At 41.2% G+C, this 23,781-nt stretch overlaps 1 protein-coding gene across 10 annotated transcripts in view; it reads right to left on the bottom strand.

The window, feature by feature from the left end:
- Positions 1–522: 522 nt before the first annotated feature.
- NTRK3 (neurotrophic receptor tyrosine kinase 3) overlaps positions 523–23,781 on the bottom strand; it is a 421,771-nt gene continuing 398,512 nt past the window's right edge. For 7 of the 10 annotated variants that reach the window (XM_061394344.1, XM_061394343.1, XM_061394347.1 and 4 more), the window contains 2 exons: positions 5,627–5,785; positions 523–1,617 (listed from right to left, as the gene is read on the bottom strand). In XM_061394344.1, coding sequence (XP_061250328.1) covers positions 1,432–1,617; positions 5,627–5,785 — 345 coding nt within the window. In that variant the 3' untranslated portion in view covers positions 523–1,431. Of the gene's footprint in view, positions 1,618–5,626; positions 5,786–9,585; positions 9,628–23,781 lie in introns of all 10 variants that reach the window. The other 3 variants (XM_061394345.1, XM_061394348.1, XM_061394356.1) reach the window with 1 other exon arrangement.

Genomic DNA, 23,781 nt, shown 5'->3' on the forward strand with positions numbered 1-23,781 from the left:
CGCCTCCCAAAGCAGCCTCGGCCCCTCCCCCGCCCCCAGCCCACAAAAGCGATTCCTCAGCCCCTGCATTTTCACAGCGGCTCAAAGGCAGATGCATCAATCCTTCCAGGGGCTGGAAATGTGAGGGGAATGCCAAGGGGCCAGGTGCAGGTGCCAAATAGATTCCCCCTGCTGGCTCCTGCCCACACCATCACCTGACTCTCTGAAACAAGCACTGCCTGTGCCTCTGGCTGGACCTGGCCCCCTTTCCCAGCAGCGGGGTTTACCTGGGGCTTAACAGAGCTCCCGAGAAGTGGGAGCTAGAATCTAGAGGAGACAGGATGAGACACGGAGGACCCAGAGGGGCACACCTTCAAACACCTGCGAGGCATGAACTCTCCTGCTGTTGGAACCCTGCTACATCCACATTTACAGACAACACGGGGGATGTCCAAAGCCCCCCTTATCTCCCCAGCAGCCTGAATGTGGGAGGCAAGGCCAAGGAGTCTTTGCCTGATGGAAAGACAGAAGGCAGTGCCATGACAGGGTTCAGATTTCGGCTTTTAATTCTGTGGCTCGTTAAATCCAGAAAGTCCAGTTTTTGAAGTTCAGAGGATAGATGACACCTCTCTCAGATTTAGAAAGGAAGGCGCGGTTGACACCCAGATGGATGTAGTCCACTGTCGCCATGGTTTCGTGTTTTGCTGTTGTTTGTTCAGTGTTTACCTGTAGGCGCCATTGTTGACTCCCCAAAGCATGAGGACTGTACTTTCCAGAAAGGACAAGTTAGAAAATCGTCCAGAAGTGGTGGAGAGGAGGAAGGCGGTGGAGACGATGGTCAGGGGAGGAGTGAGGTGTTCCAGCGGCCCCTGGTCTGGTGTTCTTTCCTTTCTGACCCTGTTGACACGGTCTGCCCATGCGCCTGTGTAGAGCTTGAGGCTAACACACCTGTGCAGGTGATCACACCCACGCAGAAGTGGTTGGCACTCCTCCCCAGCTCCTCCCATCCCAATACAAAGATTGTCTCTCTGCATCTTTAAGATCTTCCGCTCTCAAAAGACAGAGCTGAAGAAATACAGGCCACAGCCTACACCTACGCAAATTTCCAATTGCGTTCATAATATATAAGATTTTCTGGGTTGTCATTACAGTCTTGCGGTTTCTGTATCAGCAGCTTCTCTGTGCATTAGAGAAGAGGGAATCTCTCTGTAGATATAGATAGATAGATAGTTAGATATATAAATATATATATATATATATATGCCAAACTGCCTTACAGGGTTTTTCTCTTTCTTTTTCAGTGTTGTATGTGTAGCAGGCACTTGAGTTTATATGAAGATGTTTGCTTCAGTCAAGGATGGAAGAAAATAGTCTGTGAGGTGGAAAAGAAGGATGGGGTGAGGCCAGGAGAGAAGAGGCAACAGAATATGGATTTGTGACCACCGGCCACTGCTAGCCAAGGATGTCCAGGTAGATGGGCGTGGCTTTCCCCAAAGCATGGAGGATCTTGTAGATCTCCTTGATGTTCAGCCGCTGTTGTGGTTCCCTCTGCCAACACCCCAGCATGACATCATACACCTCTTTGGGGCAGACTCGGGGCCGCTCCAAAACACGGCCTTGGGTGATGCACTCGATGACCTGGAAAAGGGGAAAGAACAAGGAAGTCATGGCCAATGCTCAGCTGTAGCCCAGCGGCTCAAGCTCAGCAGAAGGCCACAATTTCAGTGATGCTCTTCAGTGAAGACTGGGCTGGAGATCAGAGTTGCTCGTCTGTCCTGGGCATGAGTTCCAAGTGCCAGGACCCAGCATTGGCTGGTCCAGGCCCCTGCTGCCCTTTGCACTCCATCTCTGCTTTTTTAAATTGGAGGATAATTGCTTTACAATGTTGTGCTTTTTTCTGCCATACAACAACGTGAATCAGTCATACACACACACACACACACACATACACACACACACACAAGGACTGCAGCCCACCAAGTTCCCCCGTCCATGGAATTCTCCAGGCAAGAATACTGGAGTGGGTTGCCATTCCCTTCTCCAGGGGATCTTCCCAACTTAGGGACTGAAGCCAGGGTGTATATATATATATCCTCTCCCTCTTGAGTCTCTTTCCTAACACCCCCATCCTGCCCCTCTAGGAGGTCATCACAGAGCACCAGGCTGGGTGCCCTGTGTTATATAGCAACGTCCCACTATCTATTTTACACATGATGTGACAACATATATGTCAATTCTACTTTCTCTGTTTCTTTAAAAGTCCTTAACACTGGGACCAACTGTCTGATTCACCACTGTCAAGCTGGGTGGCCAGAGAAAGTCAACTGGCCTCATAGGATCTCAGCATCCTTACCTGTAAGATGGGTAACATCCCTTGACCAGCTCGTTTAAGGACCCAATGAGGAGGAAAAGGGATTGTCTGACTCAGTGTACCAAAGGGAAGGCCACAAGGAGGAACAGGAAGAAAGCAGATAACGTATAGTTGGACCATCCCCAACTGGAAACTCAGGACCATGCCTGTAATTTGTGGTTGGAGTCCAATTCTTCAGAGTGATTTCTTTGCTGCCACTGTGAATTTTTAAGATTCCATCTTCCAGTTCTCAGGTTATTTGAACTTCTTCCTAACTCTCACTATGTAACCCTGGTCAGCTTACTGACTCCAAACTACAGTGTCCTCATTTGAAGAAAAATTGTGATGATAAAAACACACAGAATCATCTCTAGGCAAGTGCTTTCCTGGTGGTTCAGTGGTAAAGAACCTGCGTGCCAACCCAGGAGATGCTAGAGACTTGGGTTTGATCCCTGGGTTGCGAAGATCCCCTGGAGGAGGGCATGGCAACCCACTCGAGTATTCTTGCCTGGAGAATCCCATGGACAGAGGAGCCTGGCATTGCAAAGAGTTGGACACGACTGAAGTGACAGCATGCATGCATTTCTAGTAGAGAACGTAAAAAGTATTATTGGGTTGGCCAGAAAGTTTGTTTGGGTTTTTCCTTAGAATGCAGTGGAAAAATACAAATAGACTTCTTGGCCAGCCTCACATTTCCCCCTTTTGTCCCCATTAGTCTATCTGTAGTCTTTTTTACTTATTTATTTATTTTTACTTTTTGAATGTGTCACATGGCATGTGGGACCTAGTTCCCTGACCAGGGATCGAACCCACGCCCCCTGCACTGGTAGATGGACTCTTAACCACTGGGCCAGCAGGGGAGTCCCTGTATGTGTAGCTTTTATCTCCCTAGGCTGCCCCCAACAGCACCTTGTCTGCAGCGTAGCCTCATGTCACTCTGGGGCAGCTTGTCAAACAATCCCTGTGTCAGCACTTTCTTGGTCCTGGTCTTCCCGGTCTGCAAAGGCCCACTAGGCTCTGTTCTTGGCCAGTCTGATAGATCTCCTGCTGCTCATGTTCCCTGTTTTTATTTGAGCCTTGTCTCCATCCTCTATTACCTTCACCTCCGTGAAAAGAGGTCTAGTGGAAACTGAAGGAGTGGCTGCTAGTGCTAATATTAAAAGCACTGGGATGTCTCCTCCTCTCCAGATTGCCAATTTGATAGAGAAATTCATGATCATGATCGGTGACTTCTAGGACTTGATTGCTGGGGTGGGTGGAGTAGACAAGGTAACTGGGGGCGGGGGGAGGGGCCGGGGAGGTAGGAAGCCCATCTTCAAGGCCAATGCCTAACTGAGGAATGTCAGAAATGACCTCGTTTGTGATGCTGAGGCAGATTAGATATCCAGGACAGATTGTCTGTTGAGACCAATAGAACCCTCAGCCCAGAGTCCCCTTTCCACTGGAGCCACCAAACTACATGGGGGCTGTGATCAGGATGCTTTGTGTGCCTGAGTAATGCAAATGTGCCAGGATGTATATACACATGGATATGTGTATATGCATTCGTGTGTGTGTGTGTGTGTGTGTGTTTACCACCACCCCCTACCCAGGAAAACAATAGTTATGTATGTGTATGTGTTAGCCTCTCAGTCATGTCCAACTCTTTGCAGTCCCATAGACTGTAGCCCACCAGGCTCCTCTGTCCATGGAATTCTCCAGGCAAGAATACTAGAGTGGGTTGCCGTGCCCTTCTCCAGGTTATTTTCCTGACCCAGGGATTGAACCCAGGTCTCCTAAATTGTAGGCAGATTTTTTACCATGTGAGCCACCAGGGAAGCCCATGAAGCACCATAACAAATGAGTTTTGATATACACACTTTCATTTTTTTCTAGAAAAGTTGTTAAAATGTATTTTCCTTCTTTGGGAAATGTCGTCAGGACCCATTCCATTTCCAAATGATAACATATTATAAATTTAAAGAAATGCCTTCTTTTCAGCCTTTGATATTTACTTAATTAAATGGTCAGGGTACAGGAAAGCCAACATGAACATAGCTTCCAAAAAGAAAGACACTTTCTGGAATATTCAGATAGGATTCTAATATTAAAAGGTCCTCCTCATGTTCATGTTTTCCCAGAAAACAGACCATAGACTGCAATCTTTTATAGTTCTGCTGGGTTGGGAGACCCAGCCCTTTACTGCCTACAAACTGGACTGAGTTCCCTGGGGCAACACAAGTCACTGAGAAGCATCTTGCTCTGGACCACAGCCCAGGCCTTCTCCAGGCGGAAGCTTTCACCTCTGAGACCAGGCCAATCCACTCCAGAACCCCAGGCAGCCCCCCTTCCTTTGTCTTGAATTTCAACAAGTGTTTGTGTGAAAAATACTGAGTTAATACAGGCTAATGTGCTTCGGAAAATGCCTGGCTTTAAACGTGAGCTGTTATTCAATTTGATGGCTAGCACTTTTTATTAATACTGTACATCAAAAGCGTAAAAATGCATAATGTGTATATTACATTTACTATTATGATTCATCTTACTCCCGGAAGTCCACACACAGCTCTGTCAGTGCGTGAAATGTGCCTTCCCCATCCACCTTCCAGCGCATCTCTGGGCCTGGCCTGCCTAAAGCCTCTGGGGACCCAGACGATCTGGTGTACTTAGTGGTAGGTGTTTCCACAAGACGGCACAGTTGAAAAACCTCATAGTTGTTTTTTTGTTTTCACTTTCTGTCTTAGTGAAACATTTGTGATTTTTTAAGTGTAGCAGAGCAAACAAAACTGTGCCTTGCATCTCAATGTCGACATCTGATTTCATGCTCTCCTGACAACCACAGCACACTTCCTACAGTTATGCTTTTTTTAATTTTTCCTATCAAGAAGGTCTCTCTCCTGCTTCTGCCAACATTTGCTCTGCTAGCTTCAAACCCTACCCAGTGTTTTGCACACTCTTGTCTAGCTGCTGGCTTCAGGTATCTTTTATCAGCCTCCCACAGATCAAGGTTCCCACCTGCCCCTTTCTTTCCTTTTTTTAAACTTTTTGTTTTATATTGGGGTATAGACGATTAACAGTGTTGTGACAGTTTCAGGTAAACTCAGGCAACTCAATCATACATATACATGTATCCACTCTCCCCCAGTCCCTCCCATCCAGGCTGCCCCATAACACTGAGCAGAATTCCTTGTGCTGTACAGTAGGTCCTTGTTGGTTATCCATTTATAATATAGCAGTGTGAACATGTCCATTCCAAACTCCTTAACTATCCCTTCCCCCAACCCCATCACTCCTCCCGGCATCTGCCCCCTTCCGTACTTCTGTGTTTGAGAGCTGGAACCATGGCTGCTTTCCGTAGGTGAAGATCTCCCAGAGAATCACCCCAAAGCTCCACACGTCACTCTCCGTAGTGAACTTCCGGTACATGATGCTTTCGGGGGGCATCCAGCGAATCGGGAGCATGGTATGTCCTCCCACCTAAAAGGGGCCGAGACAGAAGCACACACAGAGTGACCCAATGACCAGAATCAGTTGCATCAGTCTGCACTCTTCATCTGAAGATGCCCTCTTGATGCATCTTATTCTAAGATAGCCAAATGGGATGTAACTTTTGTGTCAAAAGGCCAGTGGAGATGCTGACCTCCAAGCCCTAGGATGCTAGATGCAGCTAGGGTAGCAATTAGAGATCACACCTAAGGGAAGGTAGGCTCCTTGGCATGGAAGGTCAAGAAAGATTACAAGATGATTTGAAGTGGGAGAGAGGGTTTCAGAATCTGGTACTACAGTCAGATCTAACCTTGAGAAGGAGTCCAGAAGGAAGTCACAAAATCACTGAGCGAGGCTAACAAGTCTCAGAGGATTTGCAAACATTAGGTTAGACTCCTTGGCCAAGGAGGTTAAAGCACAATGTGGTCGATGTGCACCTAGTCTGTAGAACTATGGCTTTAGCATTTATCTGACAATCTTGAAATTCTCACTGCAACTTAGGGCTTGGAGAGAAAGGGATAGGGAAGTTCAAAAGCATGAAATCAGGTGGACTACAAAATTCACAACCATTCTTAGCAAGATTGCAAAAGCCAGGAAGGAGAGTGTTTTTTAAAGTAAGCCAAGGAAGACATTGGGCTTCCCCAGTGGCTCAGTGGTAAAGAATGTGCCTGCAACACAGGAGATGTGGGTTTGATCTGTGGGTTGGGAAGATCCCCTGGAGAATGAAATGGCCACCCACTCCAGTATTCTGACCTGGGAAATCCTATGGACAGAGAAGCCTGGCGGGCTATAGTCCCTGAGGTCACAAAAGAGTCAGACACGACTTAATGACCAAACAACAACAACAATAACAAGGACATTAGCCAGCTGTGGATCAACTGATCTGCAGTCCAGGATATGAGGAAGCGACTGACATTCAGGCTTTACTTCCCTGAGAAAAAACAGTAGGGAAATCCTCACTGCCCAGCAGGTTAGAGATATTATTAGCATAAGTGGAAGAAAATTCACAGCATGTTTTAGAACTCACGAACTAACTGCATCATTCATAAACAGAGCAGCAGAAATTGGAACTTCTGGCTAACACATGAAACTTGTTGGAAAACTGTTTTCCACTGATCGAAAAAGAGCTCTCTATAAATGAACTATTATGATGAACAATGAATTGGAGCTCTCATTTCTATGATGGGCCAGTTGTAGGAATTATAATCATAAACACATAAGAAAGAATGAGGTGCTGAAGACGGGCAATCTTGTTACTAAAAAAAGAGATCATGTTTGCATTATCCACAAAGTATTTTAGAAGGTAAATGATAATATGGATTTGCAGAAGTTGTTTTCAACCTGGGGTTTTATAATCAAGACAGTTCTGCATCGAGTGTAAAGACAAATGAAGATGTTTCTTTCAGATAAGTAAAGACTCAGAGAGTTTACCACTCATGGCCTTTCAGAAAAATAAAGCAGAAAAATTAATTGAGGATGTACTACAGGAAAATGAAAACAGAATCTAAAATATACAATGAGTTGGAACATAACAAACAGTGCAAAGCAAATAAGCCACAGAAACACAATCTAAATCAAAATAATGGTCAGTACTATGTTAGTTAAATGTAATATAATTACTAATAAAGGATTTCTGTAAGACAGAGGTATAAAGTAAACAATACCACTAATAATGCTAATAGTAATATCATTGCTACTATTAACAATATTCTGGAATGAAACTTTTAGATAATATTAAAAATAAGTGCATATAAGAGTAGATAGGGAAATAATTAAAAGCCCGATAAAGACTCTGCAAGGGAATTTATAGCCTTCAATTGTTGTAACAGTTTAACTTTAAATGTGCTTGCTAAAATAGTAATGTAGCTACTAAGAGAATAAAAACAGTACATATGGTTTCCAAAGCAGTTTCAGGAAAATAGAACCAAAAATCTCTAACCAATACAAAAAGACCACAAAAAAGAAGGCGGGATAATGGTGAATAACAAGCACAAATGAAAAAGAACTTTAAATTACATCACTATAGACAATGAGAACTAATAGGCTATACTGTCTTTTAAATAAAGAAAAAAATTTATGTTAAAAAAACCAAGATGCATGTTATCTAGAAAAGACATGTTTAAAAGGAAATAACAGAAAATGTTGAAAATTTTGAAAGAATTTAAAAACACAAAACAGTAAAAAAAAAATACTCAATATATGATGTGCAAAATATTTAATACATTGATACGTAAAAATAAAGGGCAAATATAATTGAATAGATAATATAACTTGAATAGATAATATGCAATAATACATATGAAAATACAATCCATGTATAAAGTATATTGATATATGCTATATAATCAATATAGAGTATATCAAAAATTGAATATACACATGAAAAATATTTCAGAAAGTCAAGAACTAAATGAAGACAAAGTGATCTATATTATATCTGAAGGTGATAAAATTTGCCATTATGAAAAATCACAAACATTTTTACTCAAATTAACAGCAATAAAAATGTATTAAAAAGTAAAATAGGTTATAAATAAAAGAAAACTGACAAAGCTACAATTACAAAGGCAAATTAAAACACTTATTTTGCAAAATGATAGATCAAGAAGACAACAAAAATAAAGATACATTTAAAAAATACAAATAATGAGTTTTAATTGATAGATACGGGTGATGTATGTATCTTTCAGCCTCCTTAAAAATTTGCATATTATTTCCAATTACCTAAAACGTGTTTACAAAAACAAATCACATATTACCTTAAAAAAGAAGTCAGAAATTCCAAGAGAAAAAACAAGGTAAACTAAAGTAAAAATAAAAGAGGAAAAGCTATTCTTTCAAAAGATGCCCAAAATTACCAACATCCTTTCCTAATAGTTCTAATTCATTAATAATAGAAGGTAAACTTCCTTTATTTAATACACTAAATATCATATTTACTGATAAAACATTGAAAGCATAGAAGGTATCTTCTATTACAGATTTGATGCAAAACTCTGTAAATGATCCTAGTCAATACAATAAAGTGAGAATAAAAACAAGATAAAAACACTGAAAAGGAAGAGTCAAGACTATCATTGTTTGCATATGATATGACAGTTCAAGACAATTAGCTATAAAACAATTAGAACCATTTTATGATTTAGTAAGCTACTCAGACGTAAAATGAATATACAAAAATCAAATTACTCTCATGCACTGTAGCAAGGACTTCAAAATTCAATGAAAAGTAAACTTGTTTGTACAATAGCAATAAGAACAACAACCCAAAAAATGTTTAAAATTCCTTGGTATAAACCTTAGCAGAAAATTTATAAGGTCTATGTAAATATAACTATTAAAAAACATAAAAGAAGATCTGAAGACGTGGAAAGATGTGTCTTTTCCTTGGATAAGAAGACTCAGTTATAAACTTCTCATTCATCCCAAAATTAATCTAAAAATTCAGCACCATCTAAATAAAACCCTCAATGGCATAATGTATGGAAACTGACAACACAGTACCAAAATTCATCGAGAGGAGCATTTGATTAAAAAAACTAAGATATACTTGTAATAGAACAACAGGGATATTTGCTCAATCAGATAGAAAAACACAATATCAAACTACAGGAATGAACACACTGGGTTATTGGCATAGGAATAGACAAATTTCTTTGATCAATGGAACAAAGTAGAGTCCAGAAAGAGACTCACGTATCAATACTGGAATTTAATATATGAAATGATGGGTTAGTAATCAGTGTAGGGACAATGAACTATTCATTTAAAAAGTACAGTTAGATACCTACCTCACACCATATACAAAAATCATTTCCAGATGGATTAAAGAGCTAAACATAAAAAACAAAACAATAATCATATTAGAAGAAAACTTAGAAAACTATTTGTATAACCTCAGGAGAGAAAGGCCTTCCTAAATAAGACACATGTTCCAGAAGCCATGAAGGACAGAATTCAGAGATACCCCTGGTAAAAATTAAATACTTTTGCATGGCAAAATACAAAAGAAGCATAGTTAAGAAACAAATGGCATATTTGCCGTATACATAAAAAGGAATTAAAATCTATACATTATAAAGTGTTTTCTTTAAATTAGTTAAAAACAAGAAATCCAACAGGGAAATGAAGAACAGATGATTCACAGAAGAGCTACAAATGGCCACAAACACATGAAGAGATGTGAGTTAAAACAATAAAGAGACACATTCTTTATCACGTGGGGAAAATGAAGAGACTGGTACTATCCAGTGTATAAAAAGCCCGAGGAAAGAGTTGTTCATTGCTAAGATTGGGCAGCCTTTTCTGAGGGCAGCCTGGCAGAATATGTCCGCCCTAAAGATGTTAAGTGAAAGTGAAAGTGAAGATGCTCAGTCGTGTCTGACTCTTTGCGACCCCATGGACTCTAGCCTACCAGGCTCCTCAGTCCATGGGATTTTCCAGGCAAGAATACTGGAGTGGCATGTCATTTCCTTCTCCAGGGGATCTTCCCAACCTAGGGATCGAATCCTGGTCTCCCGCATTGTAGGCAGACGCTTTACCGTCTGAGTTACCAGGTTAAGTGCCTTTTAATTCAGCAATTTCACTTCTAGGAGTCTTAGAAAAGTACTTGGTTATGTAAGCAAAAATACTTCGTTGAAGATATTTTATTTCATTGTTTTTAAGGGCAGCAATTTGTTCATCATTAAATGTATATGCAGCACTTAAAAGGAATGTAGTAGAGTTATGTACCATGATATGTAAATATGTCCAGGATATATTAAATGAAAATGTAAAACATTGTAAATATATATTAGCATTCTCATTTATGTAAAATGTGTGTGCATAAGCAAATATATTAAAAGGCAATAACGTATAAGTCTGTAAATGCATAGAAAAAGGTCCAGAAAGATAGTCATTAAGCCAGTGATTTCCTCCAGGAAGGAAAAGTGAGAGAACTGACCAAAAAGAAAACTCCATTTTTTCTATATTATGTATTTCTATGCTGTCTGTTCATGAGCATGTACCACATTTGAAAATTTTAAAACAATAAAAGGAAAAAAACTAAACATATGACTAAAGGAAAACCAGTGGATCTAATTTATTCATGTTCTAAATCAAAATATTTTTTTGAGAAAAATTAGGTTTTTGATGAAAGCTAGTGGAACGGTTTCTTGTACCTGGTTTCTTGAATGAAAAGGAAAAGAGGTTAGGAATATGGGAACTTTTCTCTTGATGAGAAATGGTAAATACTGGATTCTTACAAATTGATGTGGGCTGCTTGCCTCATCTGATGATTCTATGCATTACCCAGAAGAGCCATTTCAAATTGAAATTTCCAAATGTACAAAAAGAGAAATCTGAGTGCGTTGGTATAAATTTTGAGGAGTTTAAATCTCTGGATCAAAAATTATCAGAAAGGTATTAATCAGTCACAGAGGTACTGCTAAGAAGAATTTTATTAAGATTTACACTGGGTGGCATCATCAGTGTGGGTGAAATTTATACAGCATTCCTCTAGAAGTGGACTAAAATATTTCTAGTGGACTGTGATATAACAACAACAACAACAAAATCAATAAATTGGAAGTCCAAAACCCTGGGTTCTGATGTGACTTTTGACAAACTCTTAACTTTTTGAATTTCAATTTCCTCATCTTCAACATAGAAGTCAAGCAACAGCTGTCTCTAAAGTGAGATGATGTATTCAATATATAGAAACCCACCGAGCATCATGAAATACAAGAGCATACACATAAAATGCAGAGACTGTGCGCTGTGTGTGTGGTGAGTGCCAGGACAAGCCTGATTTCCTAGACTGTCCATATTTCCCATAGGTCTGCCTAGACTATACTGATTTTCCTTCAGAGCTGCCTGCATTCCTGTATCCTTCTCTCATATTAGAGAGATCCACTCTGGGAAAGTTACTGGTCAAATCCTTCCCAGGTTAAAAAATATATATACACACACACACATATATATATATTGACAAATATGCCCATGATGAAACCTAGCCAGGCAAGCAATGGGATAAAATAATAATCTTAATAAGAATAATCCTAATTAATACACACTGAATATCACTGGCTGTGAAACACACTGGATGTAACATACCACTGGATGTTACAACACCCTGCATTTAAGCCTCTCTCTCATACTATGTGGCAGAGTTCCCTATGATACCCATTTCACAGATGAAGATAAGGTAACTTGCCCAGGCACTGCCCCAGAAATTCTAGTTAATGATCCAAGCTTTACAATGAGATACACCAAGAATCTGAAGGCTGAGCCTTTGAACAGGAAATATACAGGAATAAGGCAAAAATTCCAAGGAATGAGTCAAGAAAAAAATAAGTCCTTGGAGATCTTTGGATTATACTACTTTAGATAACTCTTCCACCACTTCTATTATTGTGGATCCAAGATGCTTGTCAGCCTGACCTTCCATCACAAACTTCCTTTCACCTTAGGGTGTCAGTGGCCACTGATGATCATTGCCGAGATCCATTATTTCATTAGTGGCTGCAAAAGGGTGACATTCTAATTCTAGCATTCCCTCTGCATATATCAACTGGAAATCTTCCATGAATAAGAACTTGCCTTCGTTAACTACTGGTTACATTGGTGACAGTTTATATAGAAACTCCTTTTATCTACCAGTTTTCAGAATAATGGGTTCCTCCTCTGTATGTGTGTGTTAGTCTCTCAGTCGTGTCTGAATCTTTGCAACCATGTGGACTGTAGCCTGCCAGGCTCCTCTGTCCATGTGATTCTCCAGGCAAGAATACTGGAGTGGGTAGCCATTCTCTTCTCCAGGGGATCTTCCCGACCCAGGGATCGAACCTGCATCTCCTACGTTACAGGCAGATTCTTTACTGTCTGAGCCACCAGGGAAGCCCGAGTTCCTTCTCTAGCATCCTCTGAAGGTGACCAGTGAGAGGCTTATTTTGTTTTAGCTTGTTTTTGAGAAGCATACTTAATTATTTGTGCCTGTGTGTGTGTGTTTACACATTTGAAGTGTTTCAGTTAATAATTTCTCTTTTTGATGCTCACTGTTCAATCTTTGGCCAGTAGCAGCCTCTTCAAGCTGACACATCTCACCAAACCCCAGTGGTCTTTGATAGCATTCTTGCTTTCTGACATGAAAAAAAAAAAAAAAAAAAAATCCTAGGCTCATTTTGTCCACTTGCTGTCCTGGCCCTAACTCAGTTAATTTTTTTCAAGGAGCCTTGGGTCCTTTCAGCGGACAATGGAATTTAGGGACCACATGATGGAAGCCAGGAATGCTCACCTCTGTTGGGTTGATCAGTATTCATTTCTAGGTCCTTATAGTGGAAAACACTAGGAAAATATTTCCTTTGAAAGGAAAATATATCATGAGTTCATATTGATTTTTCCAACTCAAATTTAGGATTACAGAGTTTTACTTAATTTTTTTGGTTTTATATCTGGTGGGTTTTTTTTTTTTTTTGCTGAAAATATTGATTCTTGCATTAGTGATATTACTTTTTTTTTATCCTAATATATATATATTTCAAATTCAGCTGAAGATCATTACCAACAACATGATTCTGAAAGCTGTCTTTGCAGCCCTACTCATCTTTAGGATGTACATACTAGGGACATATCTAAGACACTGCTGTGTTTTAAAGTCACAGGAAATAATTCCTCTCCGAGTGGCCAAGTCACCAACATAATGTCCAGGTTTATTTGTTTCATTTCGCTTTTGATTTTTAAGACTTGCTTTCCTTTTTCTTTCCCACTCAACATAATATTTTGAAACGATGCAAAAACCATTACGTGATTTTAAAGTCAACCCCAAATCAAGGTACGTGAACCTAGTCGAGCTTCATCTCTGCTCACTCCCTCCATCCTGCTCTCCTCCCCCTGAAGGCAACCAGTTCATGCTCGTTTTTAGTTTATTCTTCAATTGTTTGTAACGTAAGCAAATAGGGATTATATTCACTTTCCTCACTTTCATAAACGGAAGCACCATACCACATCTGGTACATACTTTACCCTTTCCCCCATTAGGGTTCTCTCATTCCTTTTCTAGCTAGTTTGGACTCCACGTGCATGACTAAACCACAGGTTACCTAATCAGTCCACTGTTTATAGGTCTGGGATTGCTGCCGTTCTTTCGTTATTGCCAACAGGGAAACGCACTTTTACATATAGCTCAGGATGCTTCTCACTCCTTCTAAAGGGTAATAGCCTAGAATTCCCATTGGATAGTAGCCTAGAATTCTCATGCAATATAATAGGCAGAGAGAGACTTCAGTGACCACTGAAAGGAATTCAACCTAAGGTCCATATAACTTTGGAAATACACGCAATCCTGGAACCTAGCAAGGATAGTTTTGAAGGTTTATGCAGATCCTTACTCTCTTACAGACTTTTTCTAACACTGAGAACCCCCTGTGGTAAGCAATTTCCGTGCCCAACTGTTCACGCACACATGCATGCGTGCACACACACACACACACTCACACACACATGCTGCCACTCTCAAAGGGGAAGACAAATGTTTCACTCATTCTAAACCTCAGGAGAGAAAACCTACAGACCACAAATGAATAAACTCTATGAAATATTAGTATAGGTGTTGAAAATGAATGTCTCTAGTGACTGGGAAATAAATTCTTTTGCAAGTTCGGTGGTTTTTAATTCTTTTCAAACCACTGAAGGGGGACAAACCAAAAAGAATTATCAACTGAGAGAAGAGTAAAAAGAAATTTTGATAAGAGACCAAATGTGATTTTGGGCAAATAACGAGATATGAGTTGTAGTAATAAAACGCTTTCCTTTCCCATCCATTCATTTATTGTGAATAGTGTTTCTCATTTCTTATATTTATAAAAATAAAAAAGCAGTAATAGAACTGATTCTGAACCTTAGCCTTAATCCTTATTTTAGCACTAAATAATAATAATGAATACAGGCTAATTGAAAAAATATGAGATGGATTTCCAAAAATATTATGTGCCTTATCTTTCATATTCATCAAAAATTGTTATATGTATTATCTGATTATTATTTTGATTTACTGCCTATTTCTGTATATTACTAATAATTATGATGATAACTCAATCCAAATCTCTTAACATCTAGAAACTTAAGGCCACTGGCCATTAAAAATTAAAGTCTTCATACACATTTTCGTGGCCTTCCCAGGTGGCTCAGTGATATAGTATTCACCCGTCAATGCAGGAGACAGATACAGGTTCAAGCCCTGGGTGGGGAAGATCCCCTGGAGGAGGGCATGGAAACCCACTCCAATAGTCTTGCCTGGAAAATTCCATGGACAGAGGAGCCTGGTGGGCTACAGTCCATGGGGTCACGAAGAGTCAGACACCACTGAGCACCCACACACGCATGTATTTTTGTCACCTAAATTATGATAAAATGGCCAATAAAAGGCTTTCATGTATAAAAAAAGAATCCATAGGATATTTGGTGGGGAAACTGGAATGAAACTATATATTCAAGAAGAAAATGGAACCATGTAAAACTGAGGGTTTAAGTACTTGTTCATGTGTCTAATAGATGATGGATCAAATTGCTCTGGTATTTAAAGTTCATTAGATGCATTAAAGGAGTAATGTGTTTTTAATGTCAATATTTACAATGTTGTGGAAATGGCATACTTATAATAAACATGTGGAAGATTTTAGATGGTAAATTTAAACGGGCAAAGGGGGGTACATTTTTTTTTTTAATTTGTTTAGGGGCATTTAAGTTTGAAGATCACAGGGGCATTAAAGACTGAGTGTCCAGGATGCAAAGTTTAGAGCCTTTTTGGCTAAATTCCATTCTCCGTGGTTGTATCCCACCCATCTTCAGGCCTGCAGCTGTATCATGGAAAGCTGTGGTACATATACACAATGGAGTATTATTCAGCCATTAAAAAGAATACATTTGAATCAGTTCTAATGAGGTGGATGAAACTGGAGCCTATTATACAGAGTGAAGTAAAACAGAAAGAAAAACAGCAATACAGTATACTAACGCATATATATGGAATTTAGAAAGATGCTAACAATAACCCTGTGTATGAGACAGCAAAAGAGACACTGATGTATAGAACAGTCTTATGGACTCTGTGGGAGAGGGAGAGGGTAGGGAGATTTGGGAGAGTGGCATTGAAACATGTATAATATCATGTATGAAATGAGTTGCCAGTCCAGGTTTGATGCACGATACTGGATGCTTGGGGCTGGTGCACTGGGATAACCCAGAGGGAAGGTATGGGGAGGGAGGAGGGAGGAGGGTTCAGGATGGGGAACACAGGTATACCTGTGGTAGATTCATTTTGATATTTGGCAAAACTAATACAATTTGTAAAGTTTAAAAATAAAATTAAATTAAAAAAAAAAAAAAGATGTGAGAGAAAACCATAATGAAAATGAAACATGTACCACAATGTTCATTGCAGCACTATTTACAAAAGCTAGGACATGGAAGTAACACAGATGTCTATCGACAGATGAGTGGATAATGAAGCTGTGGTACATTTATACACAATGGAATATTACTCAGCCATAAAAAGGAATGCATTTGAGTCAGTTCTAATGAGATGGATGAACCCAGAGTCTACTATCCCGAGTGAAGTAAGTCAGAAAGAGAAAGACAAGTATCATATACTAGCCCATATATGTGGAATCTAGAAAGATAATACTGATGAACTTACGTGCAGGGCAGCAGTGGAGATGCAGACATAGAGAACAGACTTCTGGACACGGGGATGGGGGTGGTAGGGGCGGTAAAAGGAAGAAGGCAGGAGAAACGGAGGGAGTAGCATGGAAGCGTATACACTAACACATGTGAAATAGACAGCCAGTGGGAATTTGCTGTACAACTCGGGGAACTCAAACTGGGGCTCTGAAACAACCTAGGGACTGGGATGGGGTAGCAGATGGGAGGGAGGTTTAAGAGGGAGGGGACATAGGTATGCCTATGGCTGACCCATGTTGATGTATGGCAGAAACCAACACAATATTGTAATTATCCTTCAATTAAAAATAAATAATTAAAAAGAAAAGATATAAGAAGAATCTAAAAAAAAAAAAAAACAAGAACTACAGCCTCACCTCCATCCTCCTGGGGTGCCTGCCTGAAATCCCTCAACCTTATTTCCTCCATTCAAGCCTTCAGCCCTCACTCCCAGCTATGCCCTGAGAGCCAGGAGTAAGCAGGACTGAAGAGTGGAAAGAGAGAGCTGCAGGGGCTGCCAGGCTTGGGTTCTGCTGGGGGCAGGGTGCCCTGGGGCAAAGTGCTCCTGGCAGGAGGTGAACCTCCCACCCACCCACCCCTGTCCACAATCATCCCATCCCTTCTCTTTGGATCCTCCCTTTCCCGCACAAGGAAATTGTCTTGCTCATTTCTGTCGGATAATGTCAACTTCCCTGCAGTCAGAGGGAATCCAGTGCTGTGTTTTAAAGAGAAATCTGCTGACCTCAAGAAGACTCTCAGTTCTCTGCATCTCATTACACAGAAAAGGAGGCAATTTCTTCACAGGACACATACAAGCCCGCTTCTCTCCCAGAAGTTCAAAACATCTATCCTCACACACATCTGACAAGGTATAAAGGAGACAGAGTGACCCATATATGCCAGATAAAGGAGCCAGGACCCAGCAAAGGTGAGCAAACACAGGGCATTTTTGATACCCATAGAATGATTCAAGCTTTCTCTGAAATCGCTCATCCATGGGGGCCATGTTGAATCTGTCAAAGTAGATCAGAGTGGCAACTGCTTTCTGAAGAGTTATAGAAACGTTGCAATGTACATTAATGGCAAAATATCTTAATTCAGGAGATTATCGTTAAGACTGTCATGCACAGTGTCATTTTTTATTTATTTAATTTTAATCTTTCTTGATTGCATGTCTCAGGACATAGGAGAATATCCATATGCATTAAGGAAAAAATAAAAGTTTAACCTATGCTTTCTTTGTCCCCTGGAAAGCCTCCTGGTTTCCCAAATGCCCCAGCAGCTTTGCCTCTTAAATCTAGGTCTGCAGGTCTGAGCAGTCCATCAGCCAGGGCTGGCAGCCCCGGCAGGAGCCCTAGCAGCCACCAAGCACAGTCTTTAAAATCACTGCCACTCTTACTCAGACTATGCCAGACTTATGGAGGGTCTGTGGTGTTCACCCACATGGGCTGCCCGTCGGTATTCGTGACCTCCAGTGCAGACCCACACTTCCACACACTGGGAGGGAAACTGTTTAGGTAAACATATGTGTGTGCCAGCCACACGCAAGTGGATTGTTGGTATTGTTCAGGCGCTAAGTTGTGTCCGACTCCTTGTGACCCCATGGACTGCAACACGCCAGACCTCCCTGTCCTTCAGCATCTCCTGAAGTTTGCTCAAATTCGTGTCCATTGAGTCGGTGATGCCATCCAACCATCTCATCCTCTGTCACCCCCTTCTCCTCCTGCCCTCAATCTTTCCCAGCATCAGGGTCTTTTCCAACGAGTCGGCTCTTGGCATCAAGTGACCAAAGTATTATGTAACTTCTCATAGACATAAACTGAAGATCATGGCCCAGTGTTTTTGGAATTCTTTTGAGGCAAGGTGCAGAGGAAACTCACAAAGACACCACTATAGCGCTGCTCCCTCAAAGAAAAGCTTTATGACAGCTTAAGCAAAAGACATTCCGTTTAGCAGAACCTCTGTGGAATGGCTCTTTCAGGCTGAGCCTCTAGGCTCGGATTAGGAAAAACCCTTGGAGTTTTTCAAAAACACAAGGAGTGTAACAGTTAAGCTGTTGAGCAGTGTGAGCCTGGAGGATAAAGAGGCCCATTGTAATTCTGCTCAACTTTTTCACCTAGAGCTGCATCTGCCAGGAACAACTCCTCAGATAGAAGCCCAGGAACACACACCTTTTGTAACTTCCTCTTTTGTTTTCTTCTTTCTAAATTCTGTCTAAATGTTGGCAGTCATTCTGAGACCTCATTGTCCTTTAGTGCCCCAAGCAATATATATTTTTATAGAGCCTACATTGCAAGTCCAAAGATGTGGGTTGAAATATGACTTGGCTTTTGTTTTCTTTTCCAAATGCCCGGACTTGGAGCCTCCTGGCTGATATCTTCTCATGGAAACAAACTTTAGGGATGGTGCTAAAAGAGCCCAATTCATGGAACAAAGCTGGAGATCTCAGCTCAGCTCAGATCCATAGATCACCCTGGACCCAGACCGATCCATTCAGACTCCAAACACTTGCTAAGCATTAATGGGTAAAGGAAGGCAGGAGAATACAGCCTCCTTGAGATCAATCTAGATTTTTAATTTACCCTGTACAGCTCAAGCACCAACAGGTTTTGGTTTAGATTCAGACTTATTTCACAAAAAATAAGATAATTTCAAGCAAGAATGGCTTTTCTAATATTTAGATGCCCTTCAACAAATGGAAAATACAACAACTGACATTGAAAATGTATGTATAGGATGAGGAAACAGAGGATCCAAAAGAGCAAAAAGAATAATTTATAACTTGGCAAATGTCACTTAGCAAGGCAACACTGTGTACTAAGTTGCTTCAGTCGTGTCCAACTCTTTGTGATCCTATGGTCTATAGCCCGCCAGGCTCCTCTGTCCATAAGATTGTCCAGGCAAGAATAGTGGAGTAGGTTGCCATGCCCTTCTCCAGGGGATCTTTCCAACCCAGGGATAGAACACATGTCTCCTGCGTTGGCAGGCGGGTCTTTACCACTAGTGCCACCTGGGAAGCCCCATAGCAACCCTAGACGTTTAACTTCTGAAAAATTGGCTTCCTAGGATGCAAAATGAAGATAATAATGAAGTACACAGAACATGTACAGACACTAAATGCAATATTAAATGAAACAGAGACATGGCAGGTTTTCAATACACACACATATGGTAAGACTTTGAATCACAATCTTTCTTAGAAGGTGCTATTTCTCAAACTCTATGTTTGCTGAATGAACAGCACTTCTTCGCTTTTCCAGGGACTTGGACATTTTCCTCAGAGACCCTTACAACAAAGAGGCACCGTTTTTGATTTCTGGATAAGGAAACCGGCTCAATATTGGAATGTCAGCAAGTGTGTGGATAGAGGCCAAGCTCAGAGTTAATCCACCGCCACACTCCAAATCCTTCTCACTGGGGGTTTTGTGGGTTCAAGACGATTCTTCATACAAACACTGGCAGCAGCGAAAAGGGGCTTCCAGGAGCAGCATGGCCCCCAACCTGGGTCCCATTGGAATATTTGACTGTTTACCAAAGCAGGATTTAGACACAGGAAGTGCAGTTAACGTGAATCTCAGGGAAGACAAGTCTGAACTAATTAGAACAGAGTATTTCCCTACGAACTGGACTCGGTGGCTGCAGCACCTATGAAAAAGGCTTCAAGGGAAAAAAGAAAAAAACAAGATGATTTGGATTTTAAAAAGCAAAGACTCAGATGGGATCTCTTTCCTCCAAAAGCAAACCACATGATAAATTGTCTCCTCCAGCCATCTTCTCAGGGAGATTAATAACAACATCAATAATACTTCCTATCAATTGAATATTCCACCAGCCTTAAGACTACAGCATTCAATTCCTTAATCTTGATTCTCATTTTATGATATCATCTTATGAGGCTGGGCTTTCCCTCCAAGTGCAGTGGGGAACAGACAGCAGATGTACACCAATGGCTCCATGAGAGAATGAGCTTTTCTAATAATCACTGAAACAGAGATGGTTGGATGGCATCACCAACTCAATGGATATGAGTCTGAGCAAATTCCGGAAGATGGCGAAAGACAAGGAAGCCTGGAGTGCTGTAGCCCATGGGGTCGCAAATTAGGAACTGGATTAGGAAGTAAATTTCAAGTGTCCTTGAGTATGGCTCTCTCTCTCTAAAAAGAAAATATTATTTATTTAGTCATTTATTTGACTAGGCCAGGTCTTAATTGGCACATGGGATCTCTAGCTGTGGCATGCAAACTCTTAGTTGAGGCATGTGGGAATCTAATTCCTTGACCAGGGATCAACGGTAGGCTCCCTGCACCAGGGGCATGGAGTCTTAGCCACTGGATTACCAGGGACATTCCTGGCTGTTTCAATGTAGGGCTTCCTGGAAGGAGAAGTCTTCTTGGTTTTGTGCCACCATAAGAGGTTGAATAAACCTCGCCTCCTTTCTCCTGCCTCCCTCCACTTGCCCTGTGCCTGTAATGAAGCGTTTGCCACGCCCTGCTTGTAGTGTTTAGAGTGGGTTGAACACATCAGCCAGAAAAGCACGGCTGTAGCTACAGGTAAAATCTGCTACTTCCAAACCGCTCCAAATTAATCATTCTAGCCGGAGGGAGACGTGGGCCTTTGGGCTCACCTTTTGTTTTATTAACTGCCAACCAAAAATGCCAGAAGTGGCTGGGGAAGAAGCACAAAATGGGGGACAGGGAATGCTTTGCATATTTTAATTACTTGAGTAAACAACACATACCGCAGCAGAAACCTACCATCAATGGCTAAGTCCCCAGGCAAAGGGAATTTGGAAGAGCATTACGGGACCTGACATAAAACATACACAGCTCCTCCTTAGACTAGAGACTGCCTTATCTGGCTTCCCTGAGCTGGAGCAAAACTTCCAGTTTCTCCCCTAACTAGCTGCTGGAGCAGCTCCAACTAGGGTGGGAAAGTGAATACACAACTTTCCACATACTCAAAGCTCCCTGGAGAATTGAATGCCCCTCTTCACCCAGTGGAAAGAAGGATTCTTCTTTGAGTCATGACACAAGACCTATCAATTCTTCTTTCTGTTTTCTTTTATTTCTTTTTTTGGTTTTCTTCACTGGTTCATTTTTCCAAATGAGCAACAGGATGTTTACAAGATTTTCAATGATCTATATTAAAATGACAAAGCTTTTACTGTTTGAAATCTAAATGAAAAAAATTATAAAGGCACATTTGTTCTGTGCATTTAAAACAATTCTAATGAAAGCACTGGGGAGAAGTGTATCTGATTTTGTTCGCTCATCCTGTCCGTATGTTGGTGGAGACGGATGTCTCATTCTTTTTAGTATGTGGGCTGCCCCAAAGTGAGCACAGGGTGTCTTATTCTTTAATTACTGCTTTGTTTTATCCTTTGTATCTGAAATTACCTTTAACTTATTTAATATTCATTGTTTAGAGCTATGCCATTTTCCAAGTACCTGTTAGTCACTAGTATTTATGTGTATCAAGAGTGTTTAGTATATTCTATTTACAGTAAACTAATCTCCAAAGATTTCCTTTCGAAAACTCTTTTCCTCCTTCTTAATTTTTACATTCCTTACTGTTTTACTAAATAATCAGTGTTCTTTGATAATTTTTGTGCTTACATGTTTTAGGGACAAGACCTTTAGATTCTAAAAGCAGGACACTTGGTGCCTGAGAACAGTGATCTCACAGATCACTGGCTGCCTCTCTGGCAGGATCACAAATATGAACCAGCGGATAACATCCTCCACCCTCATTTAAAGATGGGGATTGAACTTAGAAAAAAATAACAGGGTTAAAATCTCAGGGAAGCCTGCAAATGGGTGACAGCTGCAAAGTGATTAATCAACAGAAGTTAATACCACGGCTATTTTTTAAGCATCACAGGTTCCTCACTAGCCCTTCCCATATGAAATTCCAGCAAAGAGTATATAGGTTAATCTAGTCACACCACGCTTACAGTGACCTGGGAGGAAGAGTCAGAAGGAAGATCTGACATTAAGGGAAGCTGTGGAGTCCAGTGGGAAGGCCACTGGACTGAGACTCAGATCAGCTGAGTTCTTGCCCTAGTTCTACTAGGGAGTTACCCTGTGACTTTAGCACCTTCTGCTTCCTTTCAGTCTCAATGTTCACAACGGTAATAAGCACTGGACTAAGATCCTTCACCACCTGAAAATGATATGAGGTTGTCCAAAGCAAAATTTTCTTATCTGCATGAGTCAGTATACCAAGAGGACTGAACCTAAGCTCATCTCAAGGCCCTTCCCAAGGGATAGGTAGGGACTTTGGGAAGGTCAGGTACACACTGTTATACTTAAAATGGATAACCAACAAAGATCTACTGTATAGCCCATGGAACTCTGCTCAATGTTGTATGCTAGGCTGGGTGGAGGGGAGCTTGGAGGAGGATGGATACATATATATGTGTGGCTGAGTCCCTTTGCTGTTCACCTGAAACTACAACATTGTTAATTGGCTATACCCCAAAACAAAATGCTTTTGGAGTTTAAAAAAACAGAATTAAAAACAAAATTCTCATTCAAGGCCCTTCTCAACATCAGCAGCCTTGGCAGCCTGACTTTGCAGTTGTGTGTGCATATATACACACGCATTCATGCACGTGTGTGTGTCTGTGTGTGTTGCAGGCAATGGGCCAGCACTTGAGAACTCCAGGGCCCTGTCTTAGGTTTACATCACACCACCTGGCTCATCCCTGGGCCCCTGTGTCCTCGTTTATAAAATGGTAGGATGAGGGAAGAGTTGGGCTCATTGACTTTTCGGTATCATCGAGTTCCAAGACACTGGTGATGTGGTGAAGCAAAGACTGGATAACCTCTGGATGCCCCTCCCAGCCCTGGGAGAAGGTTAGAGTTCTGAGACCCATGAGTTCCACACAGCCCACTCCTCTACGATTGGATCCCAGGGTGCCTTTTTGCAGTGAAGGGTGTGAGCCAAGGGTAATCTCAGATGAAAGGACTGGGGAAGCTGTCCCTCTGCACAGCATCTGGCATCTCAGGCCATCATCCGAGGCCTGCAGCTGTGGGCTGCTCCTCCTCCCTTTATAAACAAGCCCCACCTCTTGGCTTCTCCCTCAAGGTCAAAAGGAGGGGGGAGACTGTTCTGAGGGTGAACCCAGGAGAAAGTCTTAAATGCTGAGCCAGGAATCACAGTTGAATGGTTTTTTTCAAAGGCATTCCTACTCTGGTGTACACATTCATGTTTCCAAAAGCAAAAGAAAAGGAGGCTCAGGGCAAGTGGGCTTCTTGTTTCTCATCAAACTGAGACAAAAATCTCTTACTCAG

This window comes from Bos javanicus, chromosome 21, assembly GCF_032452875.1.
Source record: "Bos javanicus breed banteng chromosome 21, ARS-OSU_banteng_1.0, whole genome shotgun sequence".
NCBI classification, from domain to species: domain Eukaryota; kingdom Metazoa; phylum Chordata; class Mammalia; order Artiodactyla; family Bovidae; genus Bos; species Bos javanicus.